The following is a 23,871-nucleotide window of genomic DNA, read 5'->3' as shown; positions in this document are numbered from 1 at the left end:
GAGAAAAAACAAAGATATATTTTCCCTCCTTCAAAATAGATGTTTGCACAGCTGCAAGGATTTTTTCAATAGAAGCACAACAAGCTTTGCTAAGGAATACAAATGAAACTTGTAAGCAATAGAAGTGATAAAACGTATATGCGTTTGTACCAAGTGCAGGTTGGGGGCAAAGTCCTTGGAATCCATTCTAGAAGATATCACACATACAGAATGTTTTAACTTTTAAAAGCATTGCAGTGTAGATGATCTTTTAAAGATGATTGACTGATTTTTTATTATTATAAAATATATAAATGTTTGAGTTTGTTCTGTGTGGGAATGCAAGGACAGATTATAGCAATGAGAAAGTCACATTATTTAACTTTACACTTCTTGTCTCACTAACTTGGTATTGAAATAAGTAGTTTATATTTCCAAATTATATTCTGTGAATGCCTTGCCACATGGTGTGATGAGAGTCTAGGCAGAGGCGTCTGGTGAAAGTACTATACAGTTTGGTGAAAAGATTTATGTAACAAACATTGATTTGTAGGACCTATTAGTGATCTTTGTACAACTGTGAAGAATATTTATACTGACCAAGTGAATCTACACAGTAAAAAAAAAAAGAAAATTAGAGGATTTTGCTTGAAAGAGATGACAATGCCTGTACTCAGTCAGTGAGTAAATATTTCATTTATGTGTAGAGAGCATTAGAAATTAGAAAGACAATGGAGGAAAAACTATTTTGATGGAAAAATTAATTCAGCATGTAACTCCTCAAGAGAGCTATTTGAGGTAGTGCGCTCCTTAACCTCCACTGATCAGGAAACTAACAAGCACTCCTCATTCAAAGAGAGATGTAATCAGATGGGGAAACTCTTCAAAAATAAGGTGGAAATAATATTTAACTCCCTGCAAAGAAACAGTAGTCCAAACAGCGCTGATGTTCACCCTAGTATCAATGATAACATGAGAATTAAAACAGAGACTAGATCTAAGTGAACAAGATATGACCTCAATCCTGCAGAAGATTAAATCTGGTCTCCACAAGACCCGATTCCACCAGACATCTTGCTGCAGGTAGGGAAAAGATCTAGGTCTACCACTGCAGCACTCATATCACTCTCTCTTACACAAGGGATTATCCCCAAAACCTGGAAACACACCATAATCCAGACACTGCTGAAAAAGCCCCATTTTGACCCGGCAGAGCCAGGGAATTATCAACCAAGATCACTTTTGCCACTGTTAGGCAAAATAACTAAAAACACATCAATAAGGCCCTGTCCATAATCTAGAAGGGAATCAGGTGTTGCATACCACTCACATGGGTTCTGACTGCAACACAGCACAGAGTCAGCCTTGTTGGTGGTCGCAGAGGAACTAAAGGGAATCCTAGACCGGGGGTGCACAGCAGCTATCCTGCTTCTCGATCTTAGCGCTGCGTTTGACACAGTGGATCACTTTGCCATGATCCGCAGGCTAAAGGAAGAGGGTATTACAGGCTCTGTGCTAAAGTGGAAAACCTCATTTCTAGAAGATAGATCCTTCCAATTACTGGAAGGTGGGCACCTATCTAACACCCTCCGAATCTCGTGTGGAGTCCCACAGGGAACTGCATTAAGCCCGACACTATTTAACCTGTATATGCAACCACTAGCAGAGATAGTGCAAGAATTTGGATTATCCATACTGTTATATGCGATGACACTCAGCTGATACTATCAGTAATGAAAGGCCCCCAATCCATACACAACAACCTGGCACCGTGCATGGTACAAGTAGCATATTGCATGAATAAGTGTAGCCTAAAGCTGAATGGAGGAAAAACAGAGCTCATGTTCTTGGGCAATAAGGCGGTCGCAAGCAACATTATCAGCTGGCCTCCCGAATTGGAAGAACCCCCTGTCCCAAAGAATGCTGTTAAAAATCTGGGAATATGGCTAGACGAAAGTCTGTCCATGGAAACTCAAGTCAAGAAACTATCAGGTGTATGCTTTGGACTTCTGTGCATGCTCCGGATGATCCTTCCTCTTATTCCTGAACATACTCGCAGAACCATGGTCCAGGCCCTAGTGGTGTCGCAGCTGGATTATGGTAACTCTGTATCTTGGCGCACCCAAATACGATATTGCTGCACATCCCGAGACAAAAGTCAGCTAAGGCAGCCCTGAAGACATTACACTGGCTCCCTATCCAGGCCAGGGTCGAGTTCAAGTCAATAACTATTGACCATGGAGCTATGAATGACAAAGGTCCGGCCTTAATCGAAAAGCTTATCACACACTATATCCCAGGCAGACCCCTAAGATCCTCTGCAGATCTACTCACAAAACAGACTAGGATGAAGAGATCTAAGTGGGGCGGTAGATCCTTCTCGCAACTAGCTCCTAGCCTGGGAAACGCACTGCCTGTGGAACTGCGTCTGTTGACTGATGAATTGGCATTCAGGAAAATACTTAAAACTTGTCTTTTCCTTTAATATCCTTGCACCCGGACTGCCAACTTTCTCCTAGTGCTAGGAAGCCTTTGGGCATCCATGCGCTCTACAAATCCATAAACAGAGCTGAACGTAGGCCCAGTGGGGAGGACCCTTACTGTAGGAAGGTACATCCTGACTATGGTTGCCCCCAACTTTTTGCCCTGTGTTTTAGCTGGTTTTGGACATAGTCGACCTGTGACCCTGCCAATCAGGACCCCAGGCCTACTGCTCTCTCTTTAAAATGGATTCCATGTACCCTAGGTGCATTACCAATTGGTACTGGGCCACCTTATCAGACCCCGTAACGCAGGGCATAGGTGTACCCAGGGCCGCCAGGGGCTGCAGCATGTATTATGCCACCCCTGGCTGGCCTCCTAAATTTGACACAACTGGCTGCATGACAGCTGGGGCAAAGTCGTGTAATCACCCTTTGCTTTAGGTATAGTAGCTCTATATCTAACCATACAATGGACACCCGAGTTCCTATCAGTCACTCCTATGGCAGGCCTTGACAATCCTGAAGGCAGAGTGCGTGGGCTCGTGTGAACTAGGTTCTGGCCCGAGCCGAGCCCGGTTGCAGCTTGCGGAATCAAGACCCAATGGCTGTTCCATGATAACGCGTACCACATCGGTAACTTCGGTGTCGCGTTATCAAGGCATGTCGAGTAAGGTGTCATACGAATCGGGGTGCTGCCCTCTCACCAATGCTGGCGACGAGGTTAGCATTCCACCTTTCTAGAGGGACACGACATGTACGTAACTGTGAACCCCGGTTAAAGTTAACTAAAGCCTCAGCTCCACAAAATGGATGCTGCCACCACAGACACGAGTCTGACCTCCTGCTGCTGGGAGTCCTTCCAGCGAGGAGCGCTCGGACAAAGGGTTTCCTGTCAAGGGCGGTGTTCGCACCGTCCCAGACAGGGTTTGTGTATTCTGGGTAGGTAGGGCTTTTGCGAGAAGGTGACTGCGGAGTGGCACCCCGGTGCTCACTACGCATCTGCCGGTTAGAACCAGTTCCAGGGGCGACAGCCCTGGCCTGGGGAAAGTCCGGCAGGGGAGAGGGGTGTAACTACCCCCCTTCCTGGTCCCACCCTTAGGGCAGGACCTAGTCATGTACCCACCCCTTTCTTTAGGATAAAGGCCGGAGCGGGGACCCTTCCAAATTAGATCATCTTTGAATCAAGAATACTTTCTACGAAAGGACTTCAAGACTCTTCTCAAGATTTCTCCCTTGTGACTAAGGAGTAGTCACCCTGCATCAGCGGGCACCATCTAAGAACTCTGCGGTTTGCTGCAAGTCCTTCCTCAAGGATCCGACGGCCCAGCTCGACGAGAACCGGCTTCCCTGGCACCTCTGACCTCTACCCACGTCATCAGCTCAGCTGTGATCTGTGGGTGCGACGAGACCTCGAGGGACCGGCCATCATCAGAACCTGCACGCTCTTAAACCAGCACGACCATCGAGGTAACTCTCTGGTGAGTGCTCTGGGGTCCGAGAAGCCCCGACCCTGAGCCGCTCCAGCACCGAAGTGCAGTCTCCCAGCATCTCCACGATCTGCGTGGGGCCCTTCTGCTCGCTGCTCAGCACGTTGTCTGGTCACTAGCCGCTGGCTTGTGCCCGTCCTCGACGACGACCGACAAACAACTCTGCTGGTCTGGTTGCTCCAGACTGGCCCTTGCTTCCATCTTTGCGAGAAGCACCCCGGACCCTCCTGGTCCACTCAAGATGCCATCTTAGGCCCACCACGTGGCCCTGAGATTTGCCAAGGCTTGTTGCCCCATCCTGGGCCCAGCGACGCCGACAGCATCATCCTTCGTGGGACAGCTCGCACCTCCACCGTGGTCGCCCACAACGCCTCCTGGTCCGAGAGACTGCAGAGCCTAGCGTCGCCCACTCACCTGGTCGAGGTGACGGCCAACCGGTGCCCTCCTGGTACCCTCTGACTACTGGCTAGTAGTACGAACTTGGTCCCCTCTGCTTTCAGGTGTCAACGATCTCTGATCCAGGCTTGGATCTCTACGAACTATTCATCACTGGTCGCCGGCCAGCAACTCCTTTTCTTCCGGCTCCTGGCTCGTCAGCGAAGACCCCGACGCCTGTAAGACTTGTGCAGCCGCAGCCCTCGTGGCTAGGTAACTCGGCATTTCGGTGCCTGCATAGCCTCTTTACTCTAGGGTCCCGTGTCCCTCGCTTCCGACTTGCCTTATCGGGTCCGCCCGAGACCTTAAACTTTCCGTGTCCTCGGACACTTGTTTTAATTGTGCACTTGAAGTATTTTCCTAAGAGATTTGGTTTGTGCTTAGTACCCTGTCCTCATAAAGAGTACAGGGCTGTTGTGATTCTTAATAAATATACTGTTTATTTTCATAACACTTGTGTGGTGTCCTTTCACTGGGTGTTCAAGGGGTACATGTGTGGTAAACAGCTGGCTTAACGCGCCCTCTCGAGTCTTTAGCCTTAGACTGCTCGTATCCACGCTACTAGGATAGCTGGTCTATAGGTTGACTTACAACCAAACACCATAAGGGTCGTTGGAACGATACATAGCGGTCGCTAGAATAGCGAACGTTGCATATCGGGCCAACTTCTCACACTTACCTTGTATGTGTTGTTATTGTTAGACTGAATCCCGAGTAATAATCAATTTGCAGTTCATACCATAGTTAATACTAAGGAGTGACAGTGAGGTGAATCTGTTCAAGCAAAATAGTAGAGGTGTAGTTAGTAGCTTTTTGGGGGTATGTATACTAAGCATAAGATTATTGTGATCTGAACTAATAGTATGAATTTCTTTCTCTGTTCATTTTGTTAAATTGTTCAGACATTGCATACAATAATATCTCACATTTTGTTTCATTTTTAATTTTGTAAATTTAATGTATTTTTTAACTTTTATTGTAAAGATGTGTTTGGTAATGCACATCTGCCATATTGTGGTCCAGTATAAGCATGGCAACTCTTAGCAAATATTGCGCCTTCTACACTAAACCCTTAGTGAGAAGTGTAGTTATTTCATTCATTGCATTGTTTTGTTCATCAGTTATCTCTATGAGAAACCTGTGGGATTTGTTCTTTCTCCTCTCACAGAATGATGGCCCTTCCGTGCCTGCCAGGACTCTTCTCACTGCTGGTGCTGTGTCTGTACCATGAAACACCTGTTTCAGGTAGGTTAACTCTGTTTTCTTGTTTTATAATTTCTGGCCTTATTTAATTTTACAATCCTCTAGTCTAGCAGAGTCCCTGAACCCACCACATTTGTGGAAGAAAGTCCCTCATATTCAAATACAGCTCCCGCAGTGAAGGGAGGTTTTCTCATAACGTGGGTTCTGCTGCAAAGGCTTGAAACCACTTTGGGGGAAACACACTGTTAGACTCTCCGCCAAAAGATCACTGAAACAATATTGTGGTAAAATATATATGTACGTTGTTCTCTGAACTGATTACGATTCCAGATTCAGAAATAATATGACTCTGTGTCAAATATAGTGCTAAATACTGCACTTCTTCCATTTCTAAGTGCACTAAATAAAATATTTTATCATTACACAATTTACTGACCAACGAAAGAATCGAAGGCTAATCCTACCTTTTGGGATTTGAACTCATGATCTCCAGGCACTGCAGTTTGACAGTGGCTGGCATTCAAATTACTGACTCGTCCATGTGGCTGACATGTTATGCTGTATGTATTTGTAAAGCGCACCAGCACTAGAGGAGGTATCCTGTCACTGAGGAAGTGTATGTGCCTAGCCTTGCCTATAGTTGGTTGGTTAATTGAAAAGCCAAGTCTTCAGCTTCTTGAGGAATTCAAGAAGAGAGGAGGAGGCTCTCTGTGGAGTGTGAGGCTGTTCCACGCTATAGGAGAAATGTATGCTTTAGGAGAAATGTAGGAGAAGTCATGTTCTCCTGATCTGGCTGTGTGTATGTGTGGGGTGTGTGTGAGTAGAAGTCCTGCTGAGTTGAGGTCCCTGGGTGGTTGGTGGAAAGAGATGTGACTGTTCAGGTAGCTGAGACCTGTGTAGTGCCTTGAACGTGTGTTTTTGTGTGTCAGGAGCTTGTGGAGTTTCCTGAGGTGTGGTGCGAGGTGCATTCTGTGTGGAGGTTGAGGATGAGTCTGACTGCCAAGTTCTGGATGATTAGTCTTCTTCTGGTGAGTTTATTGGTGATCCCTGAATAAAGTGTGCTACCAAAGTCCAACTTATTGGTGACTAAAATCTGAGTGACAATTTTTCTAGTGTTGCTTGGAAGCCATTTGAAGATCATCTTCTACATCCTCAGGATGTGGAAGCAGGATTCATTGACGGCGTTGACTTGTGTGGTCATCATGTAAAGTTTGCTGGCCATGATTATTTCTGGTTCCTGGTGTGGGATCTGGGTGTGGGTGTAGTTCTGAGTTTGGTGAGGTGCTCTTGCTGAAGATCACTACTCTTGTCTTGCCAGTGTTTAGATTGAGACAACTGCTTTCGACCAGTAAGCAACTTCGGTCATGCAGACGGTAAACTTGTTTCTTGTGTTGGAAGTCTTGTCCGAGAGGGAGAGTAAAAGTTACACACCGTCCGTGTGTAAGAGGATGTTGTTGTTGTGCGCACAGATGAAGTTGATAAGAGGGATCATGCATGCATTCAAGAGGGTAGGGCTGAGCAGTGAACACTGTGGCATTCTGCAGAGGAGTTTGCGAGCTTCAGAGAAGTAAGATGCCAGGATGACAGCTTGTGGGATATCCATTATGAAGAAGCAGACCCAGCCAAGTGTGGGTTCTTAGTTGCCTATCTCAAGTAGGCTCCTGATAAGGATGGTGCGTGAGACCGTGTCTTTGGAATACCTCCTAGCAGAAGTTGTGTTGCATGGAGCAACTCAAAGCAAAGGTGGTATATCCATATGGCAGACTTTATAAAAAACTTATATATATATATATAATTAAACTAGCCTCCAACACAGTTGATGTATCTAAGGAGAACTATATAACAGAGGTATTATATCTATAGAAAGAACATCTGAGATAGCATGGAAGAGTGTCTAAGGTAACAATGGATAAAACCCAGATCTGTGACTGTGGGGTGAATGTTTTGCCAATGTGCAACATTCCGTCCATCAGCTTGTGTGTTTTGCTGTTCACCCTATGTGGGAAGGGTATGCCCAGACGTGGTTCCTGTGCTCACTACGCCACTGGAGTCAAGCTATCCTGGCTGATAGCCAGAATCCAGTCCTAGGATGCTTGATTACGGGTCCAGGGAAGACATGCCTTGGCAATTCGGGCTGAACTGTTCCCATGAGGCACCGGGTCAAGACTGATTTGCATATAGCCATGTCTGAACTTGGGTGGTGTGATGAGCAAAATGACAATGGATTAAACCCAGATCTGTGTCTGGGGTGAATGTTTTGCCAATGTGCAACATTCCGTCCATCATCTTGTGTGTTTTGCTGTTCGCCCTATGTGGGAAGGGTATGCCCAGACTTAGGTCCTGTGCTCAGTACGCCACTGGAGCCAAGCTATCCTGGCTGATGATGGCTGATAGCCAGAAACCGATCCTAGGATGCTGGATTATGGTCCAGGGAAGACAGTGGCTTGGCAGTTCGGGCTGGACTGTTCCCATGAGGCACAGGGTCAAGACTGATTTGCATGGCCATGTCTGAACTGGGGTGGTGTGGTGAGCTAAATAACGATGGATTAAACCCAAATCTGTGACTGGGGATGAATGTTTTACCAATGTGCAACATTCCGTCCATCATCTTGTGTGTTTGGTGTTCACCATATGTGGGAAGGGTATGCCCAGACGTGGGTCTCATGCTCACTATGCCACTAGAGTCAAGCTATCCTGGCTGATGACGGCTCATAGCCAGAAACCGGTCCTAGGATGCTTGATTACGGTCCAGGGAAGACATGGCTTGGCAGTTCCGGCTTGAGTGTTCCCATGAGCCGCAGGGTCAAGACTGATTTGCATATGGCCATGTCTGAACTGGGGTGGCGTGGTGAGCAAAATAACAATGGACTAAACCCAGATCTGTCACTGGGGGTGAATGTTTTGTCAATGTGCAACATTCCATCCATCATCTTGGGTGTTTTTCTGTTTGCCCTATATGGGAAGGGTAGGCCCAGACGTGGGTCCTGTTCTCACTACGCCACTGGAGTCAAGCTATCCTGGCTGACAACGGCTGATAGCCAGAAACCAGTCCTAGGATGCTTGATTACGGTCCAGGGTAGACATGGCTTGGCAGTTCGGGCTGGACTGTTCCCATGAGGCACAGGGTCAAGACTGATTTGCATATGGCCATGTCTGAACTGGGGTGGCTTGGTGAGCAAAATAACAATGCATTAAACCCAGATCCGTGACTGGGGGTGAATGTTTTGCCAATGTGCAACATTCCGTCCATCATCTTGTGTGTTTTGCTTGTAGAATATATACTGCATCGTAGTGTTCCTTATAGAAGTGTGTAATTGACTCTTTTTTAAATTGAAGAAGGGTGGGGGCAATCCTGTGTTGATGGTCCATGTGAGATGTTATGCTCAGAAATATTTTGAGGCAGGGAAAAGTGGACAACTTTCATGGAGCCGCTGGTAAAGTGAGTGGTACAGTCAAAAATCATCCTACAAAAACATTGCTGATAAAATGCAGCAGGCTTTTTTCTAATTTGTGAGCAGAGTGTAGCTTAACAGAAAGTTACTGCTACATTTACTAGGGGTTTGTGTCAAGGCAAAGTCCAGCAAAGTAAGGGAAAGCAGATACAATTGTGTAACAGTATTTACTTTAAAGAAGGTATTCTGTGCTGAAAAGTGCATTTTTCTCTGCACAAATAACACTTTCCACTGATTTGCCCTCAATTTGTGTCAAGGGGGTCTCATTGCTTATAAGATTATCACAAGTAGTAATAGTTTCTGAGGCAAACTCTGATCTAGTTAAATAGCCAAAACAGGTTTTGGGTAAAACAATAATGCCTTCTTGAAACAGCCACTAACATGGAAAAAAAATATTTCGCCAAAATTTCCTTACATTGAATGTGTGGTGCACTGTAAACCACATACACAATGAGTGTAAAGTTTATCAATGTGTCTACTCATGAGTTTCTACTGCAACTGTATACTTCTAGTGCATCTATGCTAAACAGCCACACAAAAAACTGCACCATGATGCACAGCTTGTGTGTGGAAATAGGCAACCTGTTTGAGCACAAGGCATAGCAGTAGTGAACAGTAGCAGGCCATTTTTAACAAATGTAACTTTAAGCTGCTTTCTCCATTTTGCACAAGGCAACTTTGGTTGCTGTGCTCTGGTACACTACAAAATAATAAAACTACCCTTTGCCATAAGCCTGCTCAGCCTTAACCCTCACAAATTAAGGCAAGTAAATTGAAGGATGATCTTTCTGCATCATTTCTCCCTCATTGCTTCACCTTATTCCTACCTTAACTCTGTTGCTCAGCCTTTCTTTTAGTCTATCTTAACTTCTCTACATACCCGCATACCCTTTCTCTCTAGCTTTGCTTTCATTGTCTCACATTTATCTCCTTCTCTCTCAGTATACTTATTCCAAGTCATTCAATGTCATCTTTCCCTACCTCTTTCTTATGACCTTGTCTCACTCTCAATCACACTCTGTGCCTCTATCTATGTGCCTCAAACCTCTCTCTCTACCTCAACACTCTGCACGTCATCATCTCTGCCCTTCACTACAATTTTTCTGTCTGACCTAAAAATCTCACCTCCATCTGCTTCACATATCACAAAACCTTAAATGTCTCTACCTCTCCTCTCTCTCCATGTTTAACTTACCTTTCTCTCAGTCCCTTTTCTACCTAAGTAATCTCCTTCACCTCTATCATATTTCACTCTCCACCTTGCATCTATCTCAATACATCACCACTCTCTATCCCACCTTGCTCTTTCAGTACCTAATCTCACACCTACAAATCCCCTTTCTCTTGCTCCACCTCTGTTCCTTTTTCTTCAACTCTCTACATTTCTTGCTGCATTCTGGCTACCCTCTTTTTTCTACCTCTCACACTATTTCTCTTCCATCAAATCCTCTCACACCGTCTGTCTCTCTCTCACACAAACACATGGCTCTCTCTCTACACCTCCTTCCCAATTTCAGCTTACTGTTCCACGTCTTACTTTATTAATCTCTCTATCTCACCAGCTTTTCCTCGCATTCACAACTTTCTACCACTGTATAGACCTCATCTTGTTATCAAATGCATGCATGTATATCTGTGACCCACAGATGCTTTCTGCCACAGGAGCATGGTTTCCCCAGATAACTCTGCCCTCGTGTTGTTCTAAGTCTTGATCATCTGGACCATCTCCGCATGTGGTATTTGGTGTTTGGAAAACCTTACGCCAAAGGGAGAACAGTGCCTCTTCTAAATCTAAGATACGTTCACAACTCAAAGGATCCAAACAAGTAAGAGTAGTCCTATGGGTTAACACACCTACTTCAGACACATGGTCTACTTGATTCCCCTCTTTTCAGAGTTCTCAAGACAAGAGTTTTACTTTGTTTTTCTTCTCAGGCCCACTTTTTATTTCCCATGTGCTAGAGTGCAGTTTAACTTCCATTGCATTTCCCATAGATAGTCACCTAAACCTCAGCACTGTTCATCCTAACCTGTGTCCCTCTTGACTATCACTCCACATGTCGCTGTCTTCTCTCGCATTCCCTGTCATCCTCCCTTTTCATTTTCTCAACCTGCTCATTTCCAAACAATATATTCCACCCTTGTTTTGTTTCATAATGAACATTGTCTCCTTGTTGCAGCCTGGTCTTTCCTGCTTTTCCTAAATTGCTTCACTACAGATGCAGATCAAAAGAACATACCAAATTATATAAAAGCAATGATTATTAAGAAGATGTTCACAACAAAGTGCACTCTTGGACGGAGAGGGTGCACTGTTGAGAGGGGATAAGGAGACAGGCTAAATAAAGATCACCACCATCTGTCCAAACTCTTAGAGCACAAAGTCAATCGAAAAATCACCATTCAAAAGGATAAAGTCGATTAGGTATCTAACAAGGTCCGCTGTTTCAGCCTCAACTGCCGCTCTCTTCCCAAACATCAGCTTCATCTATAACTTTCTTGTTGATACTGATCCTGATGTGGTTTTCTTAAACAAAACCTGGCTTCATGATGGGTCCTTACCTGATGTGATTGCTGCACTCCCTGACAACTTTGCGCTGTTAGGTATTAATAGACCCCATAAAATAGCAGCTGTATTGCCATTGTCTTTAAGAAAATCCACAATTGTTAAATCGTGGAACTCCAGATTTCTAACTGCCGAGCCATGCTCTTATCCATTCCTTTCTCCCCCAAATTCACCTTTTCGGGTGCTCTTATTTATCACTCCCCTGAGCCTTCTAACAGTAGGGGCGCAGCTTTTGCAGACTCACTGGCCCCCCATATTCTCTGGGTGATATATTTTCCAGTGCCTGGTGACCTCAACCTTCATCTTGAGGACTCTAATAATAAATTGGCATTAGCTCTCATAGAAGACTTGAAGACTCTTAACCTCCAGCTTATTGATTCCTTACCTAGTCACTCAGTGGGGCACCTCTTGGACCCCATTTTTTCCAATCTGTCTACCTTGTCTGCTGCACTTCCTATTCAACTCAGTTGGTCTGGCCACTTTGCTGTTCCTTTCATAATCAATTCTGTCCTGGTCTCTCTTACTCGACCAACTTTATCGCAATGATCCAGGAATTTGTCCAAACTCGAACGGCTCTTAAGCACAATCCCTTGCCTTATATCTTTGTCTGGGCGGTGACGTCCATTCGGCTTGTGGAGTTTGCAGAGTTTTCCGCACTCGACGTTACGTGGAGTTCCCAAAAACTCGGCTCCATGGAGCAGATCGTAGTTTTTTTCCTCGCTTGCATTCGTCAACATCAAGTTGGCGAGTGAGGAAAATCCACTTCATGGCAAGATGTTTCCTCATTCACGAATGTCAACATCGAGTTGGCGAGCGTGAGCTTGGAAAATCAACCTCTCTGTGAGATTTCTGAACGCAGGAGGTTAGATTTCTCATTGTGAATGGTCGCATATGCTCGCAACCACTCGCATTGAGAAACCATCCATTCACATTGAGAAAGCTGCAGCTCAAGTAAAAATCTACTCAAGCGGCAGAAAGGAAGAAGCGCCCGCTTGCGCAGTGCATGGTGCCGTTCGCGATGATTGCACAGTGTGTACAAGCACCTGCCACTGAAAATCATTGCAAACAGCATTTATCTAACGCACTCTGCAGCTTGCTGAGCTCCGCGTAACGTGGCAGAGTTTTATTTGCACTCCGCCCAGGCTTACTCATATCCCAACCTGACCCTGATAAATATTCTGTGCATCATTGTCTTTCGGAGGCTATTGAATCTACCCTCCCCCTGTCAGCCAAACCTCAAGTCAGAGTACATCCTCCCGCCCTTGGTTCACAGACTTCCTCAAACAAGATGAAAAAACATTGCAAAGCTTTAGAAAGACAATGGTGGAAGTACTACGCACCAGAGGCTAAGTTAGCTTACCTGACTGCACTGAAAAAATACCATGCTCTGTGTAGATCAGCTCGCACCACTTTCTTTACGGAAAGGATTACGAATTCCCAACACTGCCAGAAAACCCTATTTAAGGTTGGGAAACAACTTTCAGCATCTAGTACTTTTCTGCCTTTTCCTTCACTCTCAGTACATCAGTGCAACGAGTTAGCATTGTTCTTTTTTTAATGCAGTAGAGTCTATTTATCGCCAGCTTGATTCACATTCTTCCCATCAAGGCAACGTTACCTTCCCTGCTACTTTTCATGCTTATCAGGCTGATATACTCCCTCAGGCTACCTCACCTGTTGAGACTCGAAACATCAGCATCTGGCTCCCTCTAGACTTGGTTACTCTTCAATCTTCGTTGGAAACTTTGAAGTCTGACTCCCCACTTGACCCTCTTACCCCATCCAAGATCAGACTTCTTCACAAGTCGGCCCTTAGCCTGATTCTTAATCTTCTCAACACCTCTTTAAGCTCTTATCTAGTTCCTCAGAACTGGAAACACGCTCGGGTGCTCCCCCTACTGAAAAAGATCCATCTTGATCCTCTCTGCTGGTCTAGTTATCGTCCTATTTCCCTCCTTTCTGTCTTCTATAAAGTCTTGGAAAGGCATATCAACTCCCAACACTCCTCCCACGTGGCTACTCACAATCTATTTCATCCATCACAATCTGGCTTTTGTTCTGGCTACAGCACTGAATCAGCTCTGCTTGGGTCACTGAATATCTCAGGCTACAGCTTGATCGTGGTGGTACAGCAGCTCTCCTTTTACTGGATTTGAGGGGGACATTTTCCAGCAGCGGAGCAGGACAGCAACAACCAGTCTTGGGGGCACTCACCTGCTCATAGCCTCGCCGCCTCTGGGGTGCTCACGCTGCAGCTCTCTCCCGCCGCAGTGGTCCAGCGAAACCTGTGGACGCCGCGGGGAGACTACAGCTCCCAGAGTGCTCGGCAAGAACTTCCGCCCACTTCCGCCTGCCAGCGCGCCCGGAGGCGCTTCAAAGGGCGAAGGCTCCATCTTCGGAGCGGTGACATTTTCCAGCAGCGGAGCAGGACAGCAACAACCAGTCTTGGGGGCACTCACCTGCTCGTAGCCTCGCCGCCTCTGGGGTGCTCACGCTGCAGCTCTCTCCCGCCGCAATGGTCCAGCGAAACCTGTGGACGCCGCGGGGAGACTACAGCTCCCAGAGTGCTCGGCAAGAACTTCCGCCCACTTCCGCCTGCCAGCGCGCCCGGAGGCGCTTCAAAGGGCGAAGGCTCCATCTTCGGAGCGGTGACATTTTCCAGCAGCGGAGCAGGACAGCAACAACCAGTCTTGGGGGCACTCACCTGCTCGTAGCCTCGCCGCCTCTGGGGTGCTCACGCTGCAGCTCTCTCCCGCCGCAATGGTCCAGCGAAACCTGTGGACGCCGCGGGGAGACTACAGCTCCCAGAGTGCTCGGCAAGAACTTCCGCCCACTTCCGCCTGCCAGCGCGCCCGGAGGCGCTTCAAAGGGCGAAGGATCCATCTGAGGAGCGGGGTCATTTTCCAGCAGCGGAGCAGGACAGCAACAACCAGTCTTGGGGGCACTCACCTGCTCGTAGCCTCGCCGCCTCTGGGGTGCTCACGCTGCAGCTCTCTCCCGCCGCAGTGGTCCAGCAAAACTTGTGGACGCCGCGGGGAGACTACAGCTCCCAGAGTGCTCGGCAAGAACTTCCGCCCACTTCCGCCTGCCAGCGCGCCCGGAGGCGCTTCAAAGGGCGAAGGCTCCATCTTCGGAGCGGTGACATTTTCCAGCAGTGGAGCAGGACAGCAACAACCAGTCTTGGGGGCACTCACCTGCTCGTAGCCTCGCCGCCTCTGGGGTGCTCACGCTGCAGCTCTCTCCCGCCGCAATGGTCCAGCGAAACCTGTGGACGCCGCGGGGAGACTACAGCTCCCAGAGTGCTCGGCAAGAACTCCCGCCCCTCTTCCGCCTGCCAGCGCGCCCGGAGGCGCTTCAAAGGGCGAAGGATCCATCTGAGGAGGGGGGTCATTTTCCAGCAGCGGAGCAGGACAGCAACAACCAGTCTTGGGGGCACTCACCTGCTCGTAGCCTCGCCGCCTCTGGGGTGCTCATGCTGCAGCTCTCTCCCGCCGCAGTGGTCCAGCAAAACTTGTGGACGCCGCGGGGAGACTACAGCTCCCAGAGTGCTCGGCAAGAACTTCCGCCTGCCAGCGCGCCCGGAGGCGCTTCAAAGGGCAAAGGCTTCGTCCGCGTCGCGGGCGAGCGCCGGGCTAAGCCCGGGACAAGGGCGGGGCCGTCTGTGGCCGTCAGTGGACTTTAGCGGCCGGGCGGGCCACCCATCTGACATCTCTCATTAGGTGAGTGGAGTCCCATTGAACATGGAAACTATCACCACCATGCCCGCACCTGATGACTTCCCATTTCCGCCCCCCTCTTTTGAAACTCTATTAGAAAATGCTTTAAACATGGTGTCCAATGAAATCGCCAATACAGAAAGGAGAATGTCAATGAGCAATTCTAATATAAATCTTAAGGAGTTACCAACCCCTATTATCCCTATTTCCCCTGTGGTTTTGATTACAAAATCTATCTCCGGCTCTCTGCCACAGGAGCCATTACCGGACGAAACTGGCCCTGCCATAATTATTGATTCCCAGACTGACACTATTTCATCTAACCCGGTGAATGGAAGCACTAAACCGGCAGGGGAAAAACGTAAAAGGGCTTCCACCAAACCTTTTGCTAATAAAAGGAGACAACCCACTTGCAACAAGAACCAGCCCACACCGCAGAGTATGTGGTCTAAGCAGAAACAACAACCCTCCAGTGGGCCAACAATCTCCATAGCTGACTCGGAACTTGTTGATCTCGATGTTACTTCCACTCCTACTGACATTCCTATTGGTAACAACAATACAATATGGACACAGACTGCCCCAGTAGGGGATAATAACCCCTTAACTAAACAAAATGGGAACCTAATAGAGACTATTGTGGACACTATTTTTAAACGTTTAGAGAATCAAATGATCGTACAGTTTAAGAATGTTTTTAAGAGATTGGATAGGTTGGAAAACTTGGTAAAAAATGAAGAAGCGAAAAGAAAGGGAACTGTTGCCCTTGATCAGATTAGGGGTGATCGTTTGCTGAAAGACTTGGAGACACTGAGTAACACCTTATCCACTGGGGGGCCTGCTACCTCTTGTACTAGCACTAAATCTGTCAGTGCATCCAGCACTGGCGGCACCCAGACACCTAGCCAACCTCCCATCCCTCCAGTAAGAACTAACAGTGCCGGATATAATAAGGCTGCAACTAGTTTGCAACCTAAAACTATTACACCTAATGTCTCGAGCACTTCACACAGTGCCTGGCCTACCACTAGCAACCTGAAAGACTCTCAGACATCAGCAAGATCAGGGTCTAACTTGGCTAGTACTAGCAACATGGGTCGGTCCAGGGACAGTAGACCCATAAAACATCAGGGGCCTGCCTTGCATTTGCCCCCTGATGCCTGCCCTTATGTTTTGGTCTTGGCAGGCATTCCATCACTCAGAGAGGGACAAGGCGAATCATGGGTCCAGTTAAACAACAAATGTATTGACTGGCTGACAAAGCACAAAGGGGTTGGCTATGATATATCAAATGAGATCGTCTCAGCCCGTAGGGTTTCGTGGGTAGGCCCCATATTTAAAGACATTCAAGGTGACTGCATTGTCATTAACTTCAGGAACCCCGGCACAGTTAGATTTTTGCTTAACACAAACATGGCACGTCCAGGCCCATCCACCGTCGTAATTCCACTTCCTTTAAGTTATTTCTATAGACCACCAAAAAGGCCACTACATCCAGCTCTCTCTCCCTTTGGGTTATATAATAGGTTTGCACCTCTATCAGATCTGGATACTTTGGACTGACCACCAGTTGTTAAACTAGTATCCACCACAGTGACTGATCAAGAATTAGTACCAACGACCCCTGTGACCATCTCACCCACTGTTGAGAATAAATTGTCATGCATCACAGAAACGTTAGGGCAGAATTCTGACCTGTCTCTTATGAGTTGGAATGTAGCCGGCCTTAGGTCAAAATTAAAAATCAAAGAATAGACCGATTGGATAAAAAGCTTTGATATACTAATGATGCAGGAGACCGGGTGTACCACCCCATTCACACTACAAGGGTTTTGTTGCCACAATCAAATTGTAAATGCCCCGCATATGGGCCGACCAAGCGGGGGTCTTTCAATCTGAGTGAAGATTAAAGCTGGTGTGCAAACCAAATTGATTAAGAGTAATGCAAAGTGTTTTATGGCCTTGAAATATACCAACAGGTTAACGTTATGTTTAATTAATTTTTATAATAATGATTTTACATCTCATCCAAATGATTTTTTTTTAATATTGTTCAAATTTATTGACGATGTGATTGTCGGGCAAAAACATGGAATTTTTGATGGTATTTGTTTCGGTGGAGACTTTAATGCTCATATGCATCGTAGCAATTACACGTGTAGGAGTGGAGAAGAATTGAGGGACCATCTTGCCCCTCGTGTCTTATTAAATGCTATGGGAATTGCCGGTACTGAGGGGAATAGTGTCTCTACCCCCACATATATTGGTCAGGGGAGCCCTTCAACTATAGATTATATATTTGTCTCTCCAACATTGTGTGACATCTTGGAACAAGCCGAGGTCGTTTGCTCTCCCTATAGTGACCGTTACCCACTATTGATACAACTAAAAACCATGGGATTAATCAAGATGAAATTAATAGGTTAACTGGAGTAAAAAACCTGGAAGCATCCACAGATGGGTTAAGGGTTGTATGGAAGGGAGTGGACAATAAAGGGCATTTTAGCAAATGTGATTCATAAACATCTCACACTAATTATGAACTGCCTGGCCTGCGACAAACCGGGGCACGTTATTATTGATTCCTTCTGTGAACTCTGTACTGCCATCAAAAGAGAGACCTCTAAACCAGCACGGGCTAATAGAACTAGCAACCCAGCTGGTTCGATTCGTCGTGCTCCCGGGCTAACAGAGATCTGAGGGACGCTATTAAGACCATACCGAGAGATTTGGCACTTGTAAGAACATTGAGGGCCAGGTATAAGTCCACATTACGTACCCGCTCTGAAACATTATTGAAGAATCATTGCAGTTTTAAAAGACACTACAGGGTTTTGGAGGGAGGTCAAGGCCCTTAGATCGCTTGGCTCCAATTTAACACCTATTAATTGTAATATCACGGGGGATACATGGGCCGAGCACTTTTCTAAAATGTATGCGGTATCAGGGCTCCCCTCTGACACTGTCTTCCCTGTCAGTCCTTTGAAGATTGAATTACACGAGGTTGAGGATGCCATATCAGAAAGTACGGGCAATAAAGCCCCTGGCCCTGATGGTCTATCAATAGATCAAATCAAATCAGAAATTAGTTTCTGGGCACCCCTCCTCTGTAACCTTTTCAATAATGTATCTGACAACTCCATTCCAGATTCATGGTCTAACAGTGTTATCGTGCCAATATTCAAAAAAGGAGATAGATCAGACCCAGGCTGCTATCGCCCGATATCACTGATCGACAACACTTTAAAGGTTCTTGGGAGGGTACTTTTTAAGAAGATAAGCAGTTGGGCTAACGATAATGATATTTTACACCAATGTCAGCTCGGTTTTAGATCTAACGTGGGCACTGTTGAACAATGTCTGAACTTGAATCTGTTAACAGCAAAATATACTATTGTAAAAAAGTCCCCCCTGTATTTTGGTTTTATGGATTTAGGTTCTGCCTTCGATTTTGTTAACCGTTCACGTTTGTGGTCACTGCTCCTTAAATATGGTTTAGATGATTCCTTGGTTTATTTTCTTTCCTACTTGCACAGGGACTTAATAGCCCGTGTTCGCATCAATTGTGAGGGTGAGGTCTCCAAGGACATTTTAATTGGCAGGGGGGTCAGACAGGGCTGCGTGCTCGCCCCCCTGCTTTTTATTTTGTATATTAATGAGCTGAGCAACACCCTATGCACTTTAACCAATGATGTTCCAATTGTTAATGGCACCCCCATCCCCGCCCTATTGTACGCGGATGACGCAATGCTAATGGACCGCACACCCAACGCCCTACATATTTTAATTTCAGGCTTTGTTTCCTTTATGGCAGATTTGGGTTTGTCGACCAACTTTAATAAATCGTACATTATGAACTGCGGCCCTAAAAGATATAACATTACCACAATTAAATCTGGTGAAAATATTCTAAAAAGCACTAGCACTTTTCCATATTTGGGACTACTTTTCTCAAATTCTGGATCCTGGCAACCACATGTCGCTTATGGGAGAAATAAGATTGGCAAATCTATCAACTCAGTTCTCTCCCTTCGTCAACCTAGACATGCAGATGTTGTCTCCTCCCTTATAAAGATTTACCGCACCCAATGCCAACCTACTGGTACGTATGGCTCAGAGGTGTGGGGATATTCTAACTGTATCTCTATCCAAACTGAGGAAAATAGATTTTGCCGAAAGGTATTGGGGGGAGTTGTCTCTGCGGCAACATACATTTGCCATAAAGAACTTAATTTACCCTTCATAGAAGACTTCATCCGTTCAAGACCAGCGCTTTTCTGGCTAAAAATCTGGCTTAACTCTTCGGCCATCCTAACACGCAGCATACTAACTGACTGCCTTCAAAGTGATAGGTCCCACCATATTCCATGGTTGAACGCGGTTGAGAAAAGTTTGACTAGCGTGGGGTATGGCTCTTTATTTACTTCCCCTAACACCATAGACCACTCCCATAAGAATAAAATCAAAGGGGCCTTGTACAACCTTTATAACATGGAACGGACAAGACTTGAATATCTTAAGCCATCAGTTATCAAGTACTCTACCCTTCGCGACCCTAATGCTGGTTCATCAGTGTCACCACAGAGATATCTGCTTACTACATTAGGTAAATGGAATAGGAGTCTTCTGTTCCGTCTTCGGGACGGTAGTATTGATCATCTTGATAAGCTGGACTGTCCCTGTATGACGGGTGGTAAACAAAGCCTGGTACATTTCTTCTTTTTCTGTGGTTTTTATAGGCTGTACACCACTCGCTACTTAATGCCGTATTGTCGTAGATATGAACTTAGAGACTTTAATCTGGCATTAAAAACTTTTCGAATGTTAAGGTCGGACGAGGAGATATTCTGTGCAAGCAGCTTCCTTAAAGCTGCTGTCCGTTCCCGTGCTTCTATGGATTCACTTTGATGGAAAGAGTGAAATTGCATCCTTTGCACAATTTCTTTTTTGCACATTTTGATGGCTGTATGTTTACGATTGGACATGTGGAAGCTCTCCTCTATATGAAATGATATTTTAATTTTATATAACTTTTGTACTAACCATTATTTGGTTTTATTAATTGCACTAATATGATGTACCTGTTGTCTTAACTATGATCATTTTTAATGTATACTGTACTTTTATGGATGTATCTACTCCGAATAAAGATCATTTGACTTGACTTGACTACTGGATTTGAGGCCAGCATTTGATACGGTCTCACATTCCATCTTGTTTGATCGTCTTGAAGCCTCAGGCATTGTGGGTGTGCCTTTGAGGTGGCTGATCTAATTTCTTTTTAGTGATCACTCATTCCAAATCTTCTTACATACCACTAAATCAAATCCAGTAGCTCTAACTTCAGGAGTGCCGCAGGGCTCGATTTTAAGGCCTCTGCTTTTTAATCTTTTCATTTGCCTTCTGGCGGACATTGCAGACAAGTCGTGACTGACTGTGATTTCCTACTCAGATGATACCCAGATCCTCTTCTCTCTTACAGCTGCTCAGCATCAGGACTCTTTCTTTCTCCAGCTCCTACTGTGCAATATCTCTTTGTGGATGTCAAGAAATTCCTTGAAGCTGAAAATTTCTAAAATGGAGGTCCTCATTCTGGGAAACAACCCCGAACAACGGGAAAGTACCCATTGGCCTGACACTCTGAGACCTTTACATGCTCCAGTCTCTAAAGTTAAGAACCTGTGTTTTATTATTGACAACAATCTCTCCCTAGAGCCTAGTTCTCCAAGGTCACCGCAATCTGCTTTGCAGTTCTCAAGTGGCTAAAAGAAATATTCTGGTTACTTCCACCTGCTGCCCAGAGAACAGTAATGCAGACGTTGGTGATTTTCAGACTTGAGTATGGCGATGTTTTGTACCTGGGCTCTGATAAAGCCTCTGTCCATCGCTTACAGCTCATTCAAAATGCGGCCGCTCGCCTTCTTTTTCTGCTGCCTCGACATGCCTCAGTCTCACTGTTGCTCCATCAACTCAATTGGCTCAAGGTGAATAAACCCGTCGAGTTCAAGGCCCTATGCTACATGTTCTGGGTCAAACATGGTTTGATGACCCCTTACGTACAAAGTCTGGTCAAACCCTACGTGCCCTCTCGACAGCTGAGCTCAATGAGCCTTTCTCTGTTTTTTGTTCCCAGAGTCCGTCTAATTCATTTGAGAGGTCGCTCGTTCGCCTATCTTGGCCCCAAATTATGGAATTCTCTTCCTTTGCAACTTAGGTTGTGTCATTCGCTTTAAGCCTTCTATAAGAAATTAAAGACTTTCCTTTACTAATAAGCATAACCCGCTTTCTGCTCCTTCTGCAGTCTGTGGCTTGCGTATTGTCCTGCTCAGTGCCGGGAAACCCTGTTGGGTAGCTGTGCACTGTATAAATCTATAAATATAATCTCATTTCAGTGCTTTTTTTTTAATTAAAGAGAGGAAGTGGCTGTTCTTCTGGAGATGGGTTAAACACTTAGAAGGAACTACTTCCACTGATAAATGTACGTTCTTGTACATATAGGGAGAGTGGAGCTAGGGCCTCAAAAATACCTTATCATCTTGTAGAGCTGAACTAATTCCTTTGCAGATTGAGCTGAGCTCCAGCACAGAGGCAGCCAAGTCCCTGAATACATAGTGCTAAATCCATGCACAAATAGAGCAGAGACTGTATACCAATAGGTCATTTCTTTCATTGAGCTGGAGCTCGGTTCAAGCATACATAGTACTGCAGCCCCTGGCAGACAGAGTCGAGCTCTACCAAGTATGAATTTGAGCTCTATTGCTGACAGTTGTGAGCCACTTCACAGCCAGAGTTGAGCTCTTTCGGCATTCATTCCCATAATGTAAAACCTGAGTAACTTTGAGAACTAAGAACCAGGACCAGCGAATATTCTGTGGGGGTATCACACGTCTCTCACCCTGGTTAATCTTCCTGATAGCGAGTGAGGAAGAGAAGGTGGAAGGGAGGTTGACAGTGAGAGAAGCGGGAGTGAGAGAAATGATTGAAGAGAGAGTAAAAGAGAGAAAGACAAGGTAGATAGTAGTGAAAGAGAATTTAGCATATGTGCGAATATGAGAAAGAAATGAGGAGAGTGTGACTGAGGTGGAAAAGAAAAGAGAGGGAGATTAAACAAGAGACACCAGTGATAGATTTATGAACAACACCTAAACAATAATGCTAAGGCAAACTTTATTATGCTCAGGGTATTTGTGAACTACATAGCTCACCCTGGAGAGTATCCTGGTGCAGAGAAAGTAGGGGTTATGTCATCTGTAAATGTGACTTCATCATCAAAATGATTTATTCGTTATGCAGTGCACGACCATATAAGCAGATACAAATACACATGTTAAAATCATCACAGATACATAGATATTGATAATACTGCCAAGTTTGAAATAGAAAAGATGAGGAGACAAAACGTCTATCTCTTGAGGCTTAAAGTGGATGTTATCACTAAAAAAGGATGAAATTATTTCATTATTATCATCAACTAGCAGCCCGCCCCAGCGTTGCCTGGGGCAGAAGGGGGCTGGGGGCTGCATTTTTACCCCGGGGCAGAAGGTGGCTGGGGCAGCATGTTCTCCAACTCCCCTCCCCCCCGCCCGCCTCCCGGACTCGAATTAAGTTAAGAAGCCGCCCCCCCCCGCCTCCCGCCCGGACTCCATAAACATTAAAGCCCGCGCTGGGTACCCGCCGACACCCTCCCCCCTCCCCCTCCCCCCTCCTGCCTCCGCCCTCCCCCCTCCCCCTCCCGCCTCCAGCCCTAGCAACGTACCTCTCACTGCCACTGCTCCTCCGGTTATCCCAGCTCCTATCGGCGCTGTTGTACTCCGCTCTTCCTGGTTCTGGCGCCGCTCCTCCCCTCACGTCGCTCATGTCGTCGCCGCTCCTCCCCTCACGCAGACATTGCGGCCGGCGCTAGTTGCAAGGGACTACTTTTTTAAATGTATTAATATTTTTTAAAACTTTTTTTTTTTATGTAGCCTATGTCCTTCTGCTTGCCCTGAGGTTTTCTAAGATGTCTTGGGTGTGTGGATTGGCGCTGTAGTTCCCGAGTTTACCTTGCCTAAAGGTGCAAGTTCTCTCTTTATAATAGTAGTATAGATTGCAGGAATGACGGATATTCTTAGCAGGGAACATCGTGTGGAAATAGCAATAAAGTGCATTAGTCTAGGCTCAGCAATGTGCAAATTTCGCTTTTAGATACTTACAAAAGGTGCAAAATAAATATCTAAAAATAATTTAAAATTCAAATAAGTTGCATGAATGACAATTATTCTTAAAAATGAACGTCATATAAAAATAGAGGAATACAGTGCTTGAGGCATAGCTCAAAGATGTGCAAATTACGCTTTTAAGTGCCTACTGGAGATGCAAATTACACTGATTGCATCATGAGTGCCCCGCTTATAATATATACTGTGATATATAAGTTTCTCTAGAGACTTTCTTTAGTGACCTAGTAAAATGCATTAGAAGTTTTCCTGCTAGATCATGAAATACAAATTGCAATAACCTCTTAAAAACATTATTAGTCTGCTTTCTTAAAATGTTTCTTATCTAAATGTA

The 23,871-nt window shown here is 45.7% G+C and overlaps 1 protein-coding gene across 3 annotated transcripts in view; it reads left to right on the top strand.

Moving 5' to 3' along the window:
- The window catches only part of LOC147710091 (E3 ubiquitin-protein ligase TRIM39-like), a 370,919-nt gene that overhangs the window by 5,594 nt on the left and 341,454 nt on the right, over positions 1-23,871 (top strand). For all 3 annotated transcript variants that reach the window (XM_086920792.1, XM_086920791.1, XM_086920793.1), the window contains exon 2: positions 5,553-5,629. In XM_086920792.1, coding sequence (XP_086776918.1) covers positions 5,554-5,629 — 76 coding nt within the window. In that variant the 5' untranslated portion in view covers position 5,553. The remainder of the gene's footprint in view (positions 1-5,552; positions 5,630-23,871) is intronic.

Source organism: Lissotriton vulgaris, chromosome 5 (assembly GCF_964263255.1).
Source record: "Lissotriton vulgaris chromosome 5, aLisVul1.2, whole genome shotgun sequence".
In the NCBI taxonomy this organism is placed as follows: domain Eukaryota; kingdom Metazoa; phylum Chordata; class Amphibia; order Caudata; family Salamandridae; genus Lissotriton; species Lissotriton vulgaris.
This window is presented reverse-complemented; position numbering and strand designations above follow the sequence as displayed.